Genomic DNA, 17,046 nt, shown 5'->3' with positions numbered 1-17,046 from the left:
AGGATGGAGGAGATGGAAAAGAGGATGAATAGGATGGAAGTCAGGGAGGAGAAATGGGAAGTGATGCGACAAAGGATAGAGGAAATGGGGACGATGGAGGGCGTGGTGGAGGACGGGGGTGGTATGAGAGGATAGTGAGAATGGAAAATGTCGTGGAAAGGGAGCAAAAGAGAGAAGCGAAGAAAGAATATAATTATAAGAGGGCTGAGGATGGACGGAGAAGGGAAGGAAGTGGCACTGAAGCTGTTAGGGGACATAGGGGTCAAGGTGGAGGTAGAGGACGTAAGAACCCTCAGCAAGAAGAAAAGGAAGGGAAGGCTAGTAGCGTAGGTCAGACTCTTGAATGATGAGAGAAAAAAGGTGACTGGGAAGGACGCCGGAAACAATAAGGGATGACTTGACGGAAAGGGAAAGGAAGGCGGAGTGGATAATAAACAGGGAGGCAGAGAGGGAAAGGAGGGAGGGGAAGATGGTGAGAGTGGGTTACTTGAAAATATGGGTGGATAATTGTACCACTAAAGAAGGAAGGGGAGGGGACGAGGGTAGAGGCTTATAGAGAAGTCACGTTGATGGGTGTGGGGTACAAAGTCTACGTGAAAGTCCTGGAGGAGAGACTGGAAATGGAGATGGAGGAGAAAGGAATGCTCCCTGAGAACCAGGCAGCGTACAGGAAGTTCAATCAACCACATATACGTGTTGAATTACCTGGCGAACAGGGAGGTAGGGAAGGTAGGGGGGATAATGTTTGCCTTCTTTGTGGACCTGAAAGTAGCCTTTGACTCGGTAAACAGGCGGCTGCTATGGGAGACGCTGAGAAAGGGAGGGGTAAATGGTGGGTTGATAGAGGGGCAAGGGAGGGGTATAGCGAGACAGTGAGAAAGGTGAAAGTATTGTAGGGAACGGTTTTGGACGATGAGAGGCGTGAGACAAGGATGCCCGTTGAACACTAAGCTCTTCTCACTCCTGATAACGGACATGGATGAAAGGCTAGAGAAGAGGAGAAAAGGAGGGGTGATAGCAGGGGGGAAAGGACTGTTCAGCCTAGTATATGCCGATGATGTCGTAATGGTGGCGCAGGATGAAGGAGGGTTGAAGCTGATGATGGAGGAGTTGAAGAGATATCTGAGGGAGAAGGTGTTAGAGCTTTATATAACCTAACCCAGACTTGGGGTACAGGACACAGAGAAACGGAAAGCAAGAAGGGCATGTAAGTGAGAGGGAAAGGAAGGCGGCAGGGGCGATGGGGGTGGTTTGGGGGTTAGGAAGAGGGTTTTCGCGGGAAACTGGAAAAGGAGTATGAGTATGGCTATACGACACCATGGCGTGGACGGTGGCGAGAAGACGGGGTGGAAATATGGGGGTGGAAGGAGAGAGAACGGATAGAGAGGATGCATGAGAAGTATTTGAGATAGGTCATGGGGTTGGACGCTAGGGAAAGGGGGAGTTTGGACGGGAAGATGTCTGAGAGAGATACAGGAGAGAGCGAGAAGTGGACTGGGGAAATCGGTATGGGAAAAAGAGAGGAAGGAGTTCATGGAGGAGAGGGGGTGAGAGCGAAAGAGATAGGAAGAATGGAGAGGATATGAGAAGGAATGGAGAGGGAGGAAAAAAAATACTGAAGATGGAGATTTGGGAGAGGATCACGAAATTGAGATACAACAGGAGGTACAGGGAGTTTAGAGAGGAATGCTTACCAGGGTCTCTAGAGAAGGGGTGGAAGGAGGAGAGATGGAGGAGGGAAATAAGGTTCAGGATGGGAAATGAGATGAAGGGGGGAGGTACTGGTTGGGGACAGAGGAGAATAGGTGCAGGGTATGTGAAGAAGAAGAGGAGGATTGGGAGCACGTGCTGATGAGGTGTGAGGGGGAGAAGAGGGAGAGAAAAGGGATAGGAGAAAAAGTAAGGTGAGTGCTGGATGGAGAGGGGAAGGGGGGGGGAATGGATAAGGAGGAGGATGGAGAGGATTAGGGAAAGGGAATTGGGAGTCAAGGGAAGGGTAAGGGAAGGTGGAAATGAGTGCGAATGACTGAGAAAGAGTGGAGAACGGCGGAAGCGGAGGTCGCAAGTTTAAGTGGGAGGGAAAGGTGGAATGAGTAAGGAGAAAAAGAGGTGGGAGACGGAGGAAAGGGTAGAGATATAAAAGGGGCGGAGACACAGAGCGACGAAGAGATAGAGAGAGACAAAAGAGACGAGCGTGCGAAAGATCGGTGGGAGACGGTGGAATAAGTAGATAGGTTTTAGTTCTTAGTTTTTAGTATCTAAGCTTCCTAAGCATAGCGGGTATCCGCAGATGTACCCCGTAAAGGAAACATTAAAGGATCTATAAATTACATTTGTTACGTTTTTATTTGAATTTTTACAACATAAAAGAAAAGTATTATGTTTTACTACTAACAATTAGCTTTGAATAATTTATTGAATGTTATGTCCAAACACTAGGACAGTGAATTTAATCTCTAGGACATGCCGTAATTTTCGTCCAATCATTCGGCCAAATGAACACTTTTAGAAGTTTTAGATATTCATGAAAGCGGTAATAGGAGCGGTTTTAGAGCGATTCTGTTGTGAAATCGCTTCCGTTATTCGGAACGGAATCTGAGTGGTGAAAACCCGCTCCTGAACGAGCCGGTTCTGTTCTTTTTCCCTCCCTGGATTAGGAGAAGTGCCAGACAGGTAAACCGGGAAGCACTTCTGAAACCCAAAGAAGCGGTTGTAATACCGCTTTACAGATAGGCATTTACAGGGAGAAGCGGTTCGCAAAAAAGAACCGGTGGTAGGTACTTCGAGCGATTCTGTTATGGAAGCGATTTCACGATTCGAACCCCAAACTGAGTGGCGCTTCCGGTTAAAGACCGCTTAAGGACTGCATCGCAACGAGCGGTTCGCTTCTTTTCCATCCCTGGTTTATGGCAGGGTAGAATCCATGTCACAGGTGATCGCAGGTATGCGACACCAGCCGACGTTAAAGATCGCAACATCAAATGCGTCAGGGTTATTCTACCGAATATGCATTCACTTTACTTCGCGACCATCAACACTGATCATCTGAGACGATCAATTAATTTATTTTTCTTCGAACCTGTTGTTCCTATGTTACGAAAATTGGTGGCCCCGAAAGGGGCCGATTGTTTTCAATTTATCAGATGCTTTACGCAGCCAAACACTTGCACAGCAGCAGCCGCATATCCGTTATTCTGTGCGTATCACCAGAACATTGCGTGATACTCCCGTGAACTGAACATCTCTGTTGCCCGATTGCTAACGGGCTGAGAGAATTTTTCCGAAAGGGCTTCCTCTACCTCCACGCAGTTTCGCATCGTTACATTGTGAGTTTCTTACCCACCACATCACGATATAGGTGAAAACAAACCAACGTTATACGAGAACACGTGCTTTGCAAAAGCGGTCCGAAGAGAAGAGGACCACCAACGTACCGTACCTGTTTTTTTTTAGCTGTTCTCATCCACGTTGGAGGGGTGAAGTCAGCCCTAGATGGTAAAAGAACCTGGCGCTCCGCTATTATGGTCGATTACAGTACTGCTACCACTCCAGATTATTTCAATGCGGTTGTTTATGTTGCGAGTTTATTGCGGGCCGAGTGGATCATTGGATTGAAACGACCGCCCTGAAAGGGATACGAAGTGAAGGTGGTGTTGCAGCGAAAAAACACACCTGAGTCTGGCCGGAACAGTTTATAGTTAAGAGCCTGAACAATGTCTCACGAAAGCATGATTACACTCAGTGGGCACTGGAGAGCCGCGAAGTGGTGATCGAGAGTTCCGTACACGAAAAATCTAGGCGATCACGAAAATCGTTTACACTAATCGCCGATTATCGCCACAATTGTACTCGAGCGTCGAGAGCGATAAATATAACACTTGTGGTGTTGCGATAATTAACGCACGAGTTGAAATATGAGAAGTTTGTTAAGATCTGCGATTACTACAAAGGTTCACGACAGAATGCTTGGCGAGCAGCGAAGTTTCTACTGGTTTTAGTTTGCAATTCGTTAGGATTTTTCGGAGAAGCGCCGGATTGGTTCCAAGAATATCAATCACCGCAAAACTATCGATAGATGATCGATAGTTTGAACAGAGTTGCGCAGATTCCATAAATACGTTAACGCACCACGGTCGCGAAATTCAGGGACGAAACTAGCAAATCGGCGTTGGGCGCACGCGATCGTTGACAGGCTCGCAGTATGGTGCGGAAGCGCTCTGTCCTATTTACTTTTGCCGAACGCGTCTCTTACATTTTCATTCCGAAACAGAGGTTCAAAACCATATCAAAGTGTCAATGATAATTTATATTTTACACAAATATAAAAAACTAATAATACAATTATAATTTATAATATAATTAATAATTTGCGATGAACGTCGCCGATGAATGCGAGAGGATTAGAGAGCCGACTCAGTCGGTATGCCAAGTGTCGTTTAAATAAACGGACATGTGTTGGTATCTATGGTATATACAAGTTTATTGCCGTTAGGCTAACGTCAATGTATAAATTCTTTACGCGGCTGCATCTTCGCTCGCAATCGGTACGGTAGTCCGATCGATTACGCGGTACGGCGCGACGGTACGTTTCCACGGCGCGGGTACCCTGTTACGCGGAGGTTATCGGTTCCCTCGCAGAGACCTAATATACCGATGGAGACTCGCTGGTCTTCGGCGGACAGTTTTCGACGGAAACAGAAGGTTGTCGGCGGTAGTGCGGCTACCACAGACTATAGTCTGTTCTACTAAAGAAGAGCCCTGAGGGGTTTCCTCTCCTCGGCGCGAGGCCTGGTGGGTATTCAACGTGAGCTGCGTATTTCCTGCGACGTTGTCACGGTCCCAATGACAGTGTGTGACTCTTTCCATGCTTCGGCATGAGCATTACGAGAGCCTCTCGCTCAGACGCTCAGTAAACCAACTTTTTTCTTTGCCCTACGATTTCCACATGTAGCGTTTAAAAACTTATGTATTAACTTAATCCGCTTTTAATATATTGCTCAATATTTGGGTACAATACATTCTTTCAAAAGAAATAAACTTTTTCTTATTCATGTATTTTAACTGTGACGTGTAAAAACGTTCAGCGTCTCGTCAACATTCTCCGCCATTTCTAGACAATGGGTGATTGACGGGCGCGTGCCGAACGCAGTCCCCACTCCTTGAGATTGTAGGTAGGTCCTTCTCGAGAGGTTTGTAATACGTGCGATGGAGACAGACGACCGTAGGCGAGGACTCACGTCGACGGTCGCACGTCATGAGCCAAGCCCGAAAAGTGAGAGAGGCACCAGCGTCGCAGACGTGTCGCTATCGCGAGAACACCGCGAAAAGTTGGGCAGACCTTCCAGGGCTCTTCTTTAGTGAAACAGACCATAATGTCTGAGCAGGACAGGCGGATACGATCCGAATGAAAGTTCGGACCCAGTGGAGTGTCGGCTTATTACAGACCGAAGTCTAAATCTAGAGGACGGGCTATCAACCGAACGGTAGTTGGCACCCGGAGGAATGGCGACTTATTACAAACCGAAGTCTGAGCCTGGTGGACGGGCTAAGAACCGATCGGTAGTTCGGACCCGGTGGAATGGTCGGTGGAGATGTAACGGTAGTTGACTTGGAACAAAAAATGTCTCTTACTGCGGTGCCCGTAGTGTGTGAACGGTGTCTGGGCTCGTAAAACATGAGTCACTACCGAATCGTCGCGGCCCGCGGTTCTTATCGTTGTCACCGGTCGATTTAGCCAGCGAGAGACAGTTCGCGTCTCTCCGCCATCTCGCGGCGTTCGTTACTCCAGCGTTTGAGAACGGTAAATCTGCTGTGGGTAGTGACACTAAATAATGATTTTAGCGACTTCTACGTTTTGAGAAGGGTGAATCTGCGGTGGGTAGTGACACTAAAATGGAAATTGGGTATGTAACCCCAGAAAAGTGTGTCACAAAAATACATTGGATGAAATGTCTATTCTTACACCTCGTCTGTGGTTACATTTACCGACTGATTTGTAGTTTTATTGATGTTGATGGTAACATGGCCAAAGTGGCAGACATATATCATAAGCGCCCCTAGCGGAGAATCCCTCGAAGTATACCATTGGATATTCTTGACTCTGAACGCGTCAAATCGTAGAAACCAATGTGTGACTTCCAAAAGTGATAAATTGACAGAAATAGCATTTCCACGATAATGTGATAGTGGTGTGCAGGGTGGTCTGCTCTGCTTTTGACGAGAAAACCATTATATCGTGTGATATTAGACAAAATGTGACTTAAACAGCCATCTTGTGTGTTGGCATCGGCGTCTGTCTTAATCGTAGATTTTCTAAACTTCCAATGCTTTCAACGTATGGTGTTTATTGGTGTTTATACAGACCAGAGCACCCTGTAGTGAAGTCTACCCGTGAGTTCTATACCCGCGATAACTTCATTTGTGCAATTAGCGAGGCGTACTTTCGTTCCTACGAAATCGATTGTCTCTCTCGTGCATCACGTATACATACACGGTTCCCGTTGCTTGTGCGAGCGCACGAACACAATTCACGGCCCACGGAGCCGTAAGGAAAAATGCTGCCACTAGGGCAATCTTTTTGGACAAGCCTCCCTTAAGGGTTAATGTCACGATTACAAGCAATAAATGATAGGATAACTTTGGAGGTGATTTTAAAGAAATTTATGAGCTTTATTAAAAATGTGTCCTAGGGTCCTTATGATATGTGTGAAAAAGAACACAAACAAATTTTGTTTAGAAATTTTGAATAAAAAATTGCGGCACATTAGCCGCCCGCACGGACGTATTTTCCACTGGGTCATTCTGCGGTTGGTATTTTTCACGTCGACAGCGTTGGACCTAGAACAGAAAAAAAAAAGTTTTGTTACCTACAGACTAAATACTAAAGATGTACGTACCCAAGGTTTCGAAAAAATATTGACTTGAAGAACCGGCGAACATTTAAAAACAATTGTTACTTTTTGCAGAAAAATGTCTTACCATAATGTATCAAATCTCTTAATTGCAAAAAGAGTTTTCAATATTTTGCACAAATCATGGGTATTTAGTGTGTAAATGACAAAAGTTTTGTCATAAAACTTTGTGTGTTCTTTGTTCTAGGTCCAATGGTATGGACGTGAAATCTTTCACGGAGAATCACTCAAATGGAAAATACGTACAGTTAGTGCAGCTATTGTGCCGCTACTTTTTATTCAAAAATACTAAACAAATTTCTTTCATTCTTTTTTATACACATCACACGTACCTTATGTTATATTTTTATATAAGTTCATAAATTTCTGTAAAACCATCTGCAAAATTATCCTATCGTTTTTGGCTTACCATCGGGGCCGTACCCCCGAACTCCTTAAGGGATGCGTGGCTGCTACAAATCCCAGGATTACGGGTGCATCTTGAGAGATTCATTGTTATTATCCGTTCTGTTAATTCAGGTGGACAGACTAAGGAAGAGGCGATTGAGACAAACAAAAGGTTAAGGATTGTAAGGATACGCCTGGAGGGGAGTTATGAGATCGCGAAACGTGCTCTCGTTGTGTTAATGTGTAAATACACTGACAGCAAACAGGTTCGCAATGTGTTTCAACGTTATAACCTTCTGAAAGTTATGATCAAGGTAATTATACAATTAAACATTTGTGTTTGAAATAGTAGGACTCAATCGAACCAACAATGTAATGTATTGGCGGATTTGTATTTCTAGGATGTGATCAAGTTAGAGACCCAATACTGGACCCTGGTGGACATACCGAAGCAGGAAAAGCAGGAAACAGTACCCGCCTTTGTCCTGCGCGCGTGCTCTATCATGGAAAAAAGTCACAAAAGCGGAGAAGGTGTGAAAACTACTGCTCGCCTGGCCGAGGAAGTGGAAAACAAAAGAGAACGCATCGAAAGACTTGAGGGTGAGTTGAAGTTACAACAAAAATTAGTTGTTTGGATATACTGAGTTTTCAAAAATCGATTAACTCTGCCAGTATAAAGGAATATTACGTAAAGTTCGAACATTTAGATTAATAAGTGTATCTACGTAGGTAATTCAATACCCGGTGGTTAAACTCGACATAATTGAAATCATTATTAACGCGAGCAGGTATGACCACAGCCCAAATCGAAGCAGAGAACACGCAGTTGACCAACGATCTCTACAGACTGCTGAAAAGATATACTGGTCTCAGGAACCTCATCCGAGATTTAAAGGTATCTATGATGAAGTGCAACGATATCATCCTTCTATCCACAATATACTTCAAAACTTGATAATCCGGTAAACGTGCCAAAAAAGCTCGCTTTCGTTCTATCTCTTCGCAACGTTATAGCAGATTAAACACATGAGATTATTTGCTAAATGCGTTACAAGGTTACGAAACGCAAAGAAATTTTTTCCTCGGTGACAAATCTGTCGTCTCAAGCTAGAGGCCCAGCGCGATATAGAATATATCATTTTATGGAATTTTATGCCGCCACAGGAGTCCGTAATACTATAATAGACACAAGAAGAACGATCTACCGATTTAACAACAACATTTATTCCAACTACAATAGACATTCGATTCTGGCACGCCCGACATACGTGACATAGGAACGTCCCTCACTCATATGTACATCTCACATACGTGCACACACGCTACTTTGCGTCCAGCAAGGAAAGAACGGAATGCATATGGTGTCGCGTTGTTACTCACATATTTTTCATTACAGAAACTGCGGTGAATATAATATTGTTTTAATAAAATATTTGAATACTCAATAACTTTTGTAAATCAATTGTTTTGATATCTCTAAAAGTAACGGCGATAATAATCGAAAGATGTGTACATCTAGCACACCCTATATACAGGGTGAGTCTCGTAACATGACCACTTCAAATAACTCGTAAGCTATTTGTTGTACAAAAAAGTTATTTAAACAAATGTTGCATGGTTTCCAAGGGGGCATACAGTGCTGTTTTTTGTTATTTTGATTTTTTATCGAGATATGAGGGTCACCTTCAGTTTTTTAATCCAACTTCGTTTACGACGGCAAGTCATGTTTGTAAACACGTTCTTTGTTACACGTTAGACATCATGAGTATGAGATGTAGCTGAGTTTAGTAGCTCTTTAGTAGCTCAGTAAACGTGAAAGTAAGATGTCCAGTAACAGAGAAAAGTACGATATGATAATTATTTATGGCGCGTGTGATGAAAATGCTACGAGAGCTAAGATATTATACCAAACTAAGTATCCTGATCGAAATCAACCATCACATTTTATCTTTGTAAGGCTTACCATAGTAAAAGGCTCCAAGAACATGGCAGTTTTATCGTACAGAAACGTAACCGTCGTAAAATTGTAAATGAAGAAGGATGTCGTACTTCTACCTTAGCAGCTGTTGCCCATAATCCACATATCAGTACATGGAAGATTTCGCGTGGTTCAGGCATTAGTCAAAACAGTGTTGTGCGTCTCCTTCATTCGGATAACTTTCATCTGTATCACCTGTCAGTACATCAAAAGCTACATGGACGAGATTTTGGGAAACGCGTACAATTCTGTGAATGGTTGTTGCACCAGATGGAAGATTCGAATGGTACATTTGTACAGACTGTTTTATGGATTGACGAAGCCACGGTCACAAATTGCGGATATTAATACAAGAAATATGCATTATTGGGCAACACAGAATCCACATGCCATGTGAAATTGACCACCAACACCGGAGGAAAGGGAATATTTGGTGCGGCATGATTGCTCACCAAATCATTGGACCGTACTTTATTGAGGGATCATCACCAGGTCAAACATACTCCACATTTTTGTCGGAAACACTACGAGGCCTATTAGAAAATGTACCGAAAATGTACCTAAACTATTCGAAAGTTTAATTGTAGATAGTATTAAGCCCATTATTACGAATCTGGTGTGTAACGAGCAACACGGTTTCATGCCAAAACAACTGCGAACCTCTCCAGCTTTTGTAATTTTTTCTCAACCAATCTTGATCGTCGCAACCAGGTAGATACTGTGTACACTGACTTTAAAAAGGCATTTGACATTGTTGCTCACAATACTCTTGTATCGAAACTGCCGTCGATGGGATTTTGCGCTCCCTTACTGTCTTGGCTCTCGAGCTACATGTTCGACCGCAGACAGATTATCCGCGTTGCCAACTCATACTCAGCTCCAATTAAAGTAACATCCGCCGTTCCTCAAGGATCACATCTGGGTCCTTTTATGTTCATCCTATTCGTCGATGATTTGTCTAAAGTGATTCGCTTTAGTAAGTTCCTGTTGTATGCGGATGACTTAAAGATCTACAAACAAATACAGTGCCGTCAAGATTGAAATCTATTGTAACGTGATCTATGTAACTTAGAACATTGGTGTGATATCAACTGTCTGGCATTTAACTATACAAAGTGCTATCTCATGCGTTTTTCACGGAATGCATGCTCGATAAATTTCGAATGCAGACTTACAGATGTGGCTCTATCCCAGATTTCAGAAATTTGCGACCTTGGTGTCCACTACAGATCGCATTTAAACTTCTCTCCCCACTACCAGCGTATTGTTAGCGATGCGTACAAGAAATCAGCATTTATTAAGAGATGTACTTTGAGCTTTACTAGTCCCCGAACCTTCAAATTATTATATTGCACCCTAGTTAAACCTCACTTAGAATATGCGTCTGTCATCTGGTCGCCAAATCAATTAAAATATAAACTGCTCATTGAGAGGGTGCAGCATAAATTCTTGCGGTTCGCTGCATAGAAGCTTGGTTAAAGTACGCCTGTTACCGACCACGATTACAACCCAATCATGTCTCGGCTGAATCTGCGATATCTCGAGTCTAGGAGAATTATGGCGGACTTTCTTTTCCTGTTTAAGATTTTTAATAACCTTACTCAATGTCCTCAACTCATTGAGCTGGTAAATCTCCATGCCTGCTATAAGACATCAATGGCTAAATCAGATCCAATAAACCGCATATGTGTTACTGAGAACTCTTACTGTACTCGCCTAGATTTTTTTGGTATCAGCATATGCAGCTTCAAAAATTCGGCATATAAAATTTTGTAAAATACGCGACTTGTCTGCTACAAACATATGTATACCTATTTATGTAACTATTTCAGCACCGATACCTTTGTACACTAATGGGAACTTATCCCCGTTTATTTCTTATTATCATCTGTGTGAATCATCTGATAGTGAAAAGTAAGAAAAGTCAATGCACCTTTTTAAGTCTACTATCCCTTTGAACGTTATATTGTGTTGGTTTAGGAATACTACCAAGCGGCAGAGTAGAGGTAGGCCCATGCCTTTTAGTGTAATACTACAGGGTATTTCACGTAACTTGACCACCTTAAATATATCGCTTATTTTGTATGATAGAAAAAATATCAGGGGAGAAAAATATTCTGTTCGAAGGCGCCAATACGTTGATGGGCCGAATTTTTTTCTCAAGGTCATTTTATTCGAGATTTCAAGGTCATCGAATTTTTTTTTAATGGGACTACATATTTTCACTACAACACTCTTATAGCATATAAAAAAACAAATCCAACGAGGTGCAATATGTTGACCTTCACGTGACCTTTAGCGAAAAAATCATGAAATGTTTGTCAGTAAGCTCAGTACGCGTTCGGGGACGGTAAATGAAGGAATTTCAATTTCATTGGAACAGTGTACCGTGTAATTGTCCCTTGTGCTTGTAAACAGACATTCGTATTCTCCTTTTATCGGCAGAAAACATGCGACAAAGGGTTCTACATGAATGTAGATCAATTACTGCAGAGCAACTTAAAAATGTACAGCAAGAATTTATTTACCGCCTCCAAAAATGTATCCAGATTCATGGTGCACATTTTGAACACCTTGTAAAATAAAGATTTAACTAAAGACTGTTCCAATGAAATTGAAATTCCTTCATTTACCGTCCTCGAACGCGTACTGAGCTTACTGACAAACATTTCATAATTTTTTCGCTAAAGGTCACGTGAAGGTCAACATATTGCACCTCGTTGGATTTCTTTTTTTATATGCTATAAGAGTATTGTAGTGAAAATATGTAATCCCATTAAAAAAAAATTCGATGACCTTGAAATCTCGAAAAAAATGACCTTGAGAAAACAATTCGGCCCATCACCGTATTGGCGCCTTCGAACAGAATATTTTTCTCCCCTAATATTTTTTCTATCATACAAAATAAGCGATATATTTAAGGTGGTCAAGTTACGTGAAATACCCTGTATATAATCACATCGTTATGAATATTTAATTATTTTTCCTGGGCAAAGTATTTGTTTGCGAAATATGGTTTCCTTTAAGCTTCTTCTCTTTTCAAAGCGCAGAATATGTTCAAGTAAAAAAAAACAGTATTTTAATTTTCATTTGTATAAACAACTTTGCAGACAGTTTTTTGACTGTTACGTATGGAGATTAATTTTCATTTTCAATCGTATTCAACCGCTCGCCTGACAACGGAAAACGCCTTAAAATTACGTCTGTTTATTCCTCAAGTAATGGGGGGTGCGTAATCTCAACCAACTGGATAGCAACCAGAGACAGAATCATGATTCACTTGCGACCGTTAAAATTTCCTTATAGGGAAATTCTAATGAAACCCCACCCAGTTTTGGGACTATGTAAATCCTCTCATTTTAACCCCCCGGGGCTAGAATGGTACAATCACTTGTAGAGTCACGACGTATTATATCCGGTAAAGAGTTTGTTGTATCCAGTGAGATCGGGCTTAAGTTCGTTTTCGAATCATCAGTTAACCTTATAGAATCTGCGAGTTCCATTGCAGTTCTATTCGGTACTCATTTAAAACAGCTCCTTGTCCCCGCATTGCCAGTGCGTTAACACCGAGCATTTAATCGATAATACTACACTTAATACTTTACCGCGACAACACTACACTACACATACTTATACCAAAGACTGATTGTGTAATATTCAAGTAATATTCCATAATAAACGTGAGTAATTTTATTATAAAAATTTATTGGTTTGGTAATCATTATAGTCGTAGTTGACCTTTTCCCACACGATACAACTTTACCGCTCGAGTTGTATCTAAATTTATAAAACAAGTTACGAAGTTTAACTAACATTTCTGCGGCTCCCTGATTTCGTATCAGGTTCGTCCACGAAACCTGACCTATCCAACTGGTTCTTGATTTAGCATCAGGTCCGTCCACAAGTAACTCCATCCTTAGAGGCTCCCTGATTTCGCATCAGGTTTGTCCTCGCTTTCCATCATCCTAGCGACTCTTTGACTTCGTGTCAGATTCGTCCGCGCACCTAACTAACAAACTGATAAACCGTATTCCTTGAAAACCTACACCACCGGCCTCTCGCTTTGCTCGCGACCCTGGCTCGTAACATAACAAATGTCCACCAATAAAGGTGTTGAATCACCCCTGACAGCCATGACATATAATTTATTTATACCCTTTACAATACAAAGGCTTACTATTGCATGATCGAATGAAGTCAGTTTTCTAACCATTACTCAGGTTGCTCAAAATATTATAATGACATTAATGTAGTGAATGTTCTTTTAAAGTGGAGTGGTAGGAATTATACTTTCGAATAAATTCCAATTCGGAAATTGTACGTTCTATGATATTACGTTTATTATTATTACACATAAAACCGATGTTTCTCATCGAATATAAACTTCTACACAACGCTCCTAGTGATTATACCATTCTTCCTAGCATTGCTGAAAATGTTCAACTGTGACGGTGTTTAGAGCCTGTATCGTGGCTTTTCCATGTTGTCCACTGTGCCGAAATGGTGCCCTTTCAAATATGTCTTCATCTTAGAAAATTAAAGAAGTCACTGGGAACCAAGATTGACCTGTATGGTGAATATGGAAGGAGTGAAATTTGTTCTCCAGCCAAAAACTCTCTGGCAGACAATAAAGTGTGACTCTGTTCATTATCGTAATGAATGATCCATGAACTGGGGATCTCATCACGCACAACTTCCTTCCTCAAGCGATCATGAATTGTCAGGTAAAACTTTTACCACTCTACAGCCCAAACTTAGCTCCGTGTGACTTTTATTTATTCCCTGTGATGAAAACACATTTCATAAGGCACCATTTCGGCACAGTCGCCCAAATACAAGAAACCATGATACAGTCTCTGAACATCTTCACAGTTGAAAATTCCCAGTAATGCTACTGAGAATGGTAGACGCACTGGGAGCGTTGTTTGCGTTCCCCAGGATTATACGTTGAGGGACATAACATTGATTTGTAAAATCTTTTAGTTAAACAATTTACAATAGAATAATTCTCATTACTTTTTGGACACACAACGTATGTTTTAAAACTGCCAATTATGCAGGATCTTGGCATCTAACGGTTTAGCGATAATTTTTACTCTTGTCTTATTGTTAGTGTATGTGGTTCAAGTCGAGTATATGATATCTATGCGTAATTAATGCACTATTTGTTGCAGGTGGAATACAATAACTCGAAGGTGTATCCGATCTTCCCCCGTTACCCTATCTTAAAGGACATGATAAAGGATATAATGCACAACCCGGACTATATGGAGGTCTGTCACGAAGTGGACCAAGCATAGCGGCCAGACCCCCTCCACCGTTCGCCACGCATGACTATGTAAAATGTTTTTTACAAAAGGTACTTGCATGGCCGTTGGTGAAGGGGGCAAGACAACTTAGCAGCTAAGACGACTTCTTGTGTTTTTTCGTAGATAGACTTCTCATCGATAATTTATAATTTCAAAACAGGCTGGTTAGATTGAATCGATACAAAATTCTATAAGGCGATCAGTTGTGTGTCCATATACATTACCCTTTTAATTTTTTTCGATAATCTGTCACATATGAAATTTCGAAGCGTTGTAATAATCTTGGAACAGGGAGAACAAACGAAGGATTAGAGTTCAGATTGATCAGACGTTTACATTTGAGAGGAGGATTTTCTAGAAATCCTTCGCATAGACTCGTAATATTTATAATCGAGTGTGAGCCGTGAAATAGCTTACGAAAGGTCTGGTACTTGGTGATTCTGTTGTGCAGTAACATAGAGTTAAAGAATCAATTTTGTAGGAAAAACTATTACGTCCAGCTGAGGTCTGTCACCCAAATATGTTTCAAGTCTATCGAATTCGACAGAAGCACCAAGCAGGAAAGCAAAAGGCAATTCCAATAGAACGGAGGCCTAATTGACTAGCTTAGTTTCTGATATTCATCGGAATAGCCGCTTGCACGTTGAAACACAAAATACAAAGTTCCACGCCGCGATTCATGGGAACGCGGTGTAAAGTTTTTACTAATGCAGCTAATATTGTTGATGAAAAGAATACCTATTCGTCGAGTGTGGGCATTCGTGAAAAGCTATATGTTGAAAGTAAAGCTTATATGTGTACTATTTATTCGCAATACGGATACACCTCCTGGCTAGGTTGATTATGAACCACATCGGTCCACAAAACGCCTAACTTCTCATACTTTTAAACAGGTAGACACTTTCCTAAATTCCTGTCGTTTAAGTGAATTTTTTAAAAATCACTTAAATAGCTACCCTGTTTCAATAGCTACTCTAGTGCTATATCCCTAGAAAAATCACGTAATTATGGTCCAACGAAGTTCATCTTTAATGAAAATCGACAGAAACTCAATATTTTGCTTTCTGCTATTCGATTTTCATAACCCTCGACATTACTATGGATATGATAAACGAATAGTAGACTGTTGCGCAAAGGCAAGCCATCTTATGCTACTGGCTATTAAGCTTAAAGTAGTTAGTTGATTGATTATTGATGTTACATGTGATTTAAATATATAAGCTGTTCGATAGCATGCGTCAGAAATTTTAATGGGTGATATTGTCTGTCAAACTGGGACGTAAATTAAGAGTAACAAAATTGCGTCAGAGCCTTTGTTCAACTTTGTTCAGGCTTGTGTCAATGTTAAAAATATGGGTGAAAAACGCCTGACGCGAGGGCTTAGATTACGCCGATGCGCATTAGCCAGGTTAGTCACGGGCGCGGGCAGTACAATAACGGATTTGTAATATCTGCTTACTTCGTAGCCGAAATAGTAACATATATTCAGTTGTTCCACTCTAAAGGTACATGGGGCTATAGGAAACTTAACACAGTAACAGTGTTTCGAGGATAATACTGGTGTATACCATGGTCATGGCGAATCAGAAATTAATTGCCCTAAATATGTTAATTGTTTTTTGTTAGTGAGGATCTTCATCAACGGATCACTTTATATTATAGAAACGCTGTCAATATCTATATCGTATTATGATATCAGCCATAAGGAAAGTAAATTCATAGAATTATAGTGGCTTGTATATCATTAAGTTCATTCATCCATTACTATTCCTACCTGTCACGCAATAAATGTTACCGTCAAACTTAATTGAGTCGTTTGCCCAACTAAGTGTGTAGACTGCAATAAATATGTTTATTTCATGCGAGAAGCAGTGCATTAACAATATCACGTACAAGCCTGCTTTGTGTTTGTCAATAGACGTTTCGCGTGGGTACATTCGATGTCAGTTATAGGTTTTTAAGTACCTACGATAGATTTCGTCACAATGCAATGACGGCCTGGTCGGTCACATTATTAGTTTCAAATTGGTCCATTATACTTCAGGCAACAGCGTACTTATTTACAAAAAATGCATAGGTTAGTAATAATCGACTAGAACTTGAAAAATAAATATGGAATAAATAGAACACTTGATTTCAGAACCTACTGTACAACCGCAAGAGGCACGTGGTTTTATTGTGACAAGTCAATCCTTAAAAATAATGAACATTGATACAATAAGGTCTCGATTACTACACAGTTTAACCGCGGAATAATACTAGTAGTATCTTTTTCCCACTTTCTATTCATTTTGCAGAAGATTCCGCGCTATTGCTTTAACCCTTTGCGGACGGAACTGTATGTACAAGTAAGCGTCACTGTGGACGAGGGGTATCGTCGCATATAGCCAGAAGCACTTGTCTAACGTATATGCTAGACAAGCTAAAAACATTTTTATGTACAAAAGAATGTGTTCTTACT

General features: G+C 41.4%; 1 protein-coding gene across 2 annotated transcripts in view; it reads left to right on the top strand.

Annotated features, from left to right (window-relative positions):
* Positions 1-14,576, top strand: part of LOC107194220 — a 105,497-nt gene extending 90,921 nt beyond the window's left edge. For both annotated transcript variants that reach the window (XM_015583811.1, XM_015583810.1), the window contains exons 3-6: positions 7,431-7,612; positions 7,700-7,898; positions 8,087-8,193; positions 14,451-14,576. In XM_015583811.1, coding sequence (XP_015439297.1) covers positions 7,431-7,612; positions 7,700-7,898; positions 8,087-8,193; positions 14,451-14,576 — 614 coding nt within the window. The remainder of the gene's footprint in view (positions 1-7,430; positions 7,613-7,699; positions 7,899-8,086; positions 8,194-14,450) is intronic.
* Positions 14,577-17,046: the final 2,470 nt, after the last annotated feature.

Source organism: Dufourea novaeangliae, unplaced genomic scaffold (genome assembly GCF_001272555.1).
Source record: "Dufourea novaeangliae isolate 0120121106 unplaced genomic scaffold, ASM127255v1 scaffold33, whole genome shotgun sequence".
NCBI classification, from domain to species: Eukaryota; Metazoa; Arthropoda; class Insecta; order Hymenoptera; family Halictidae; genus Dufourea; species Dufourea novaeangliae.
Note: the sequence above shows the minus strand (reverse complement) of the source record. Positions and strands in the feature narration are given on the sequence as shown.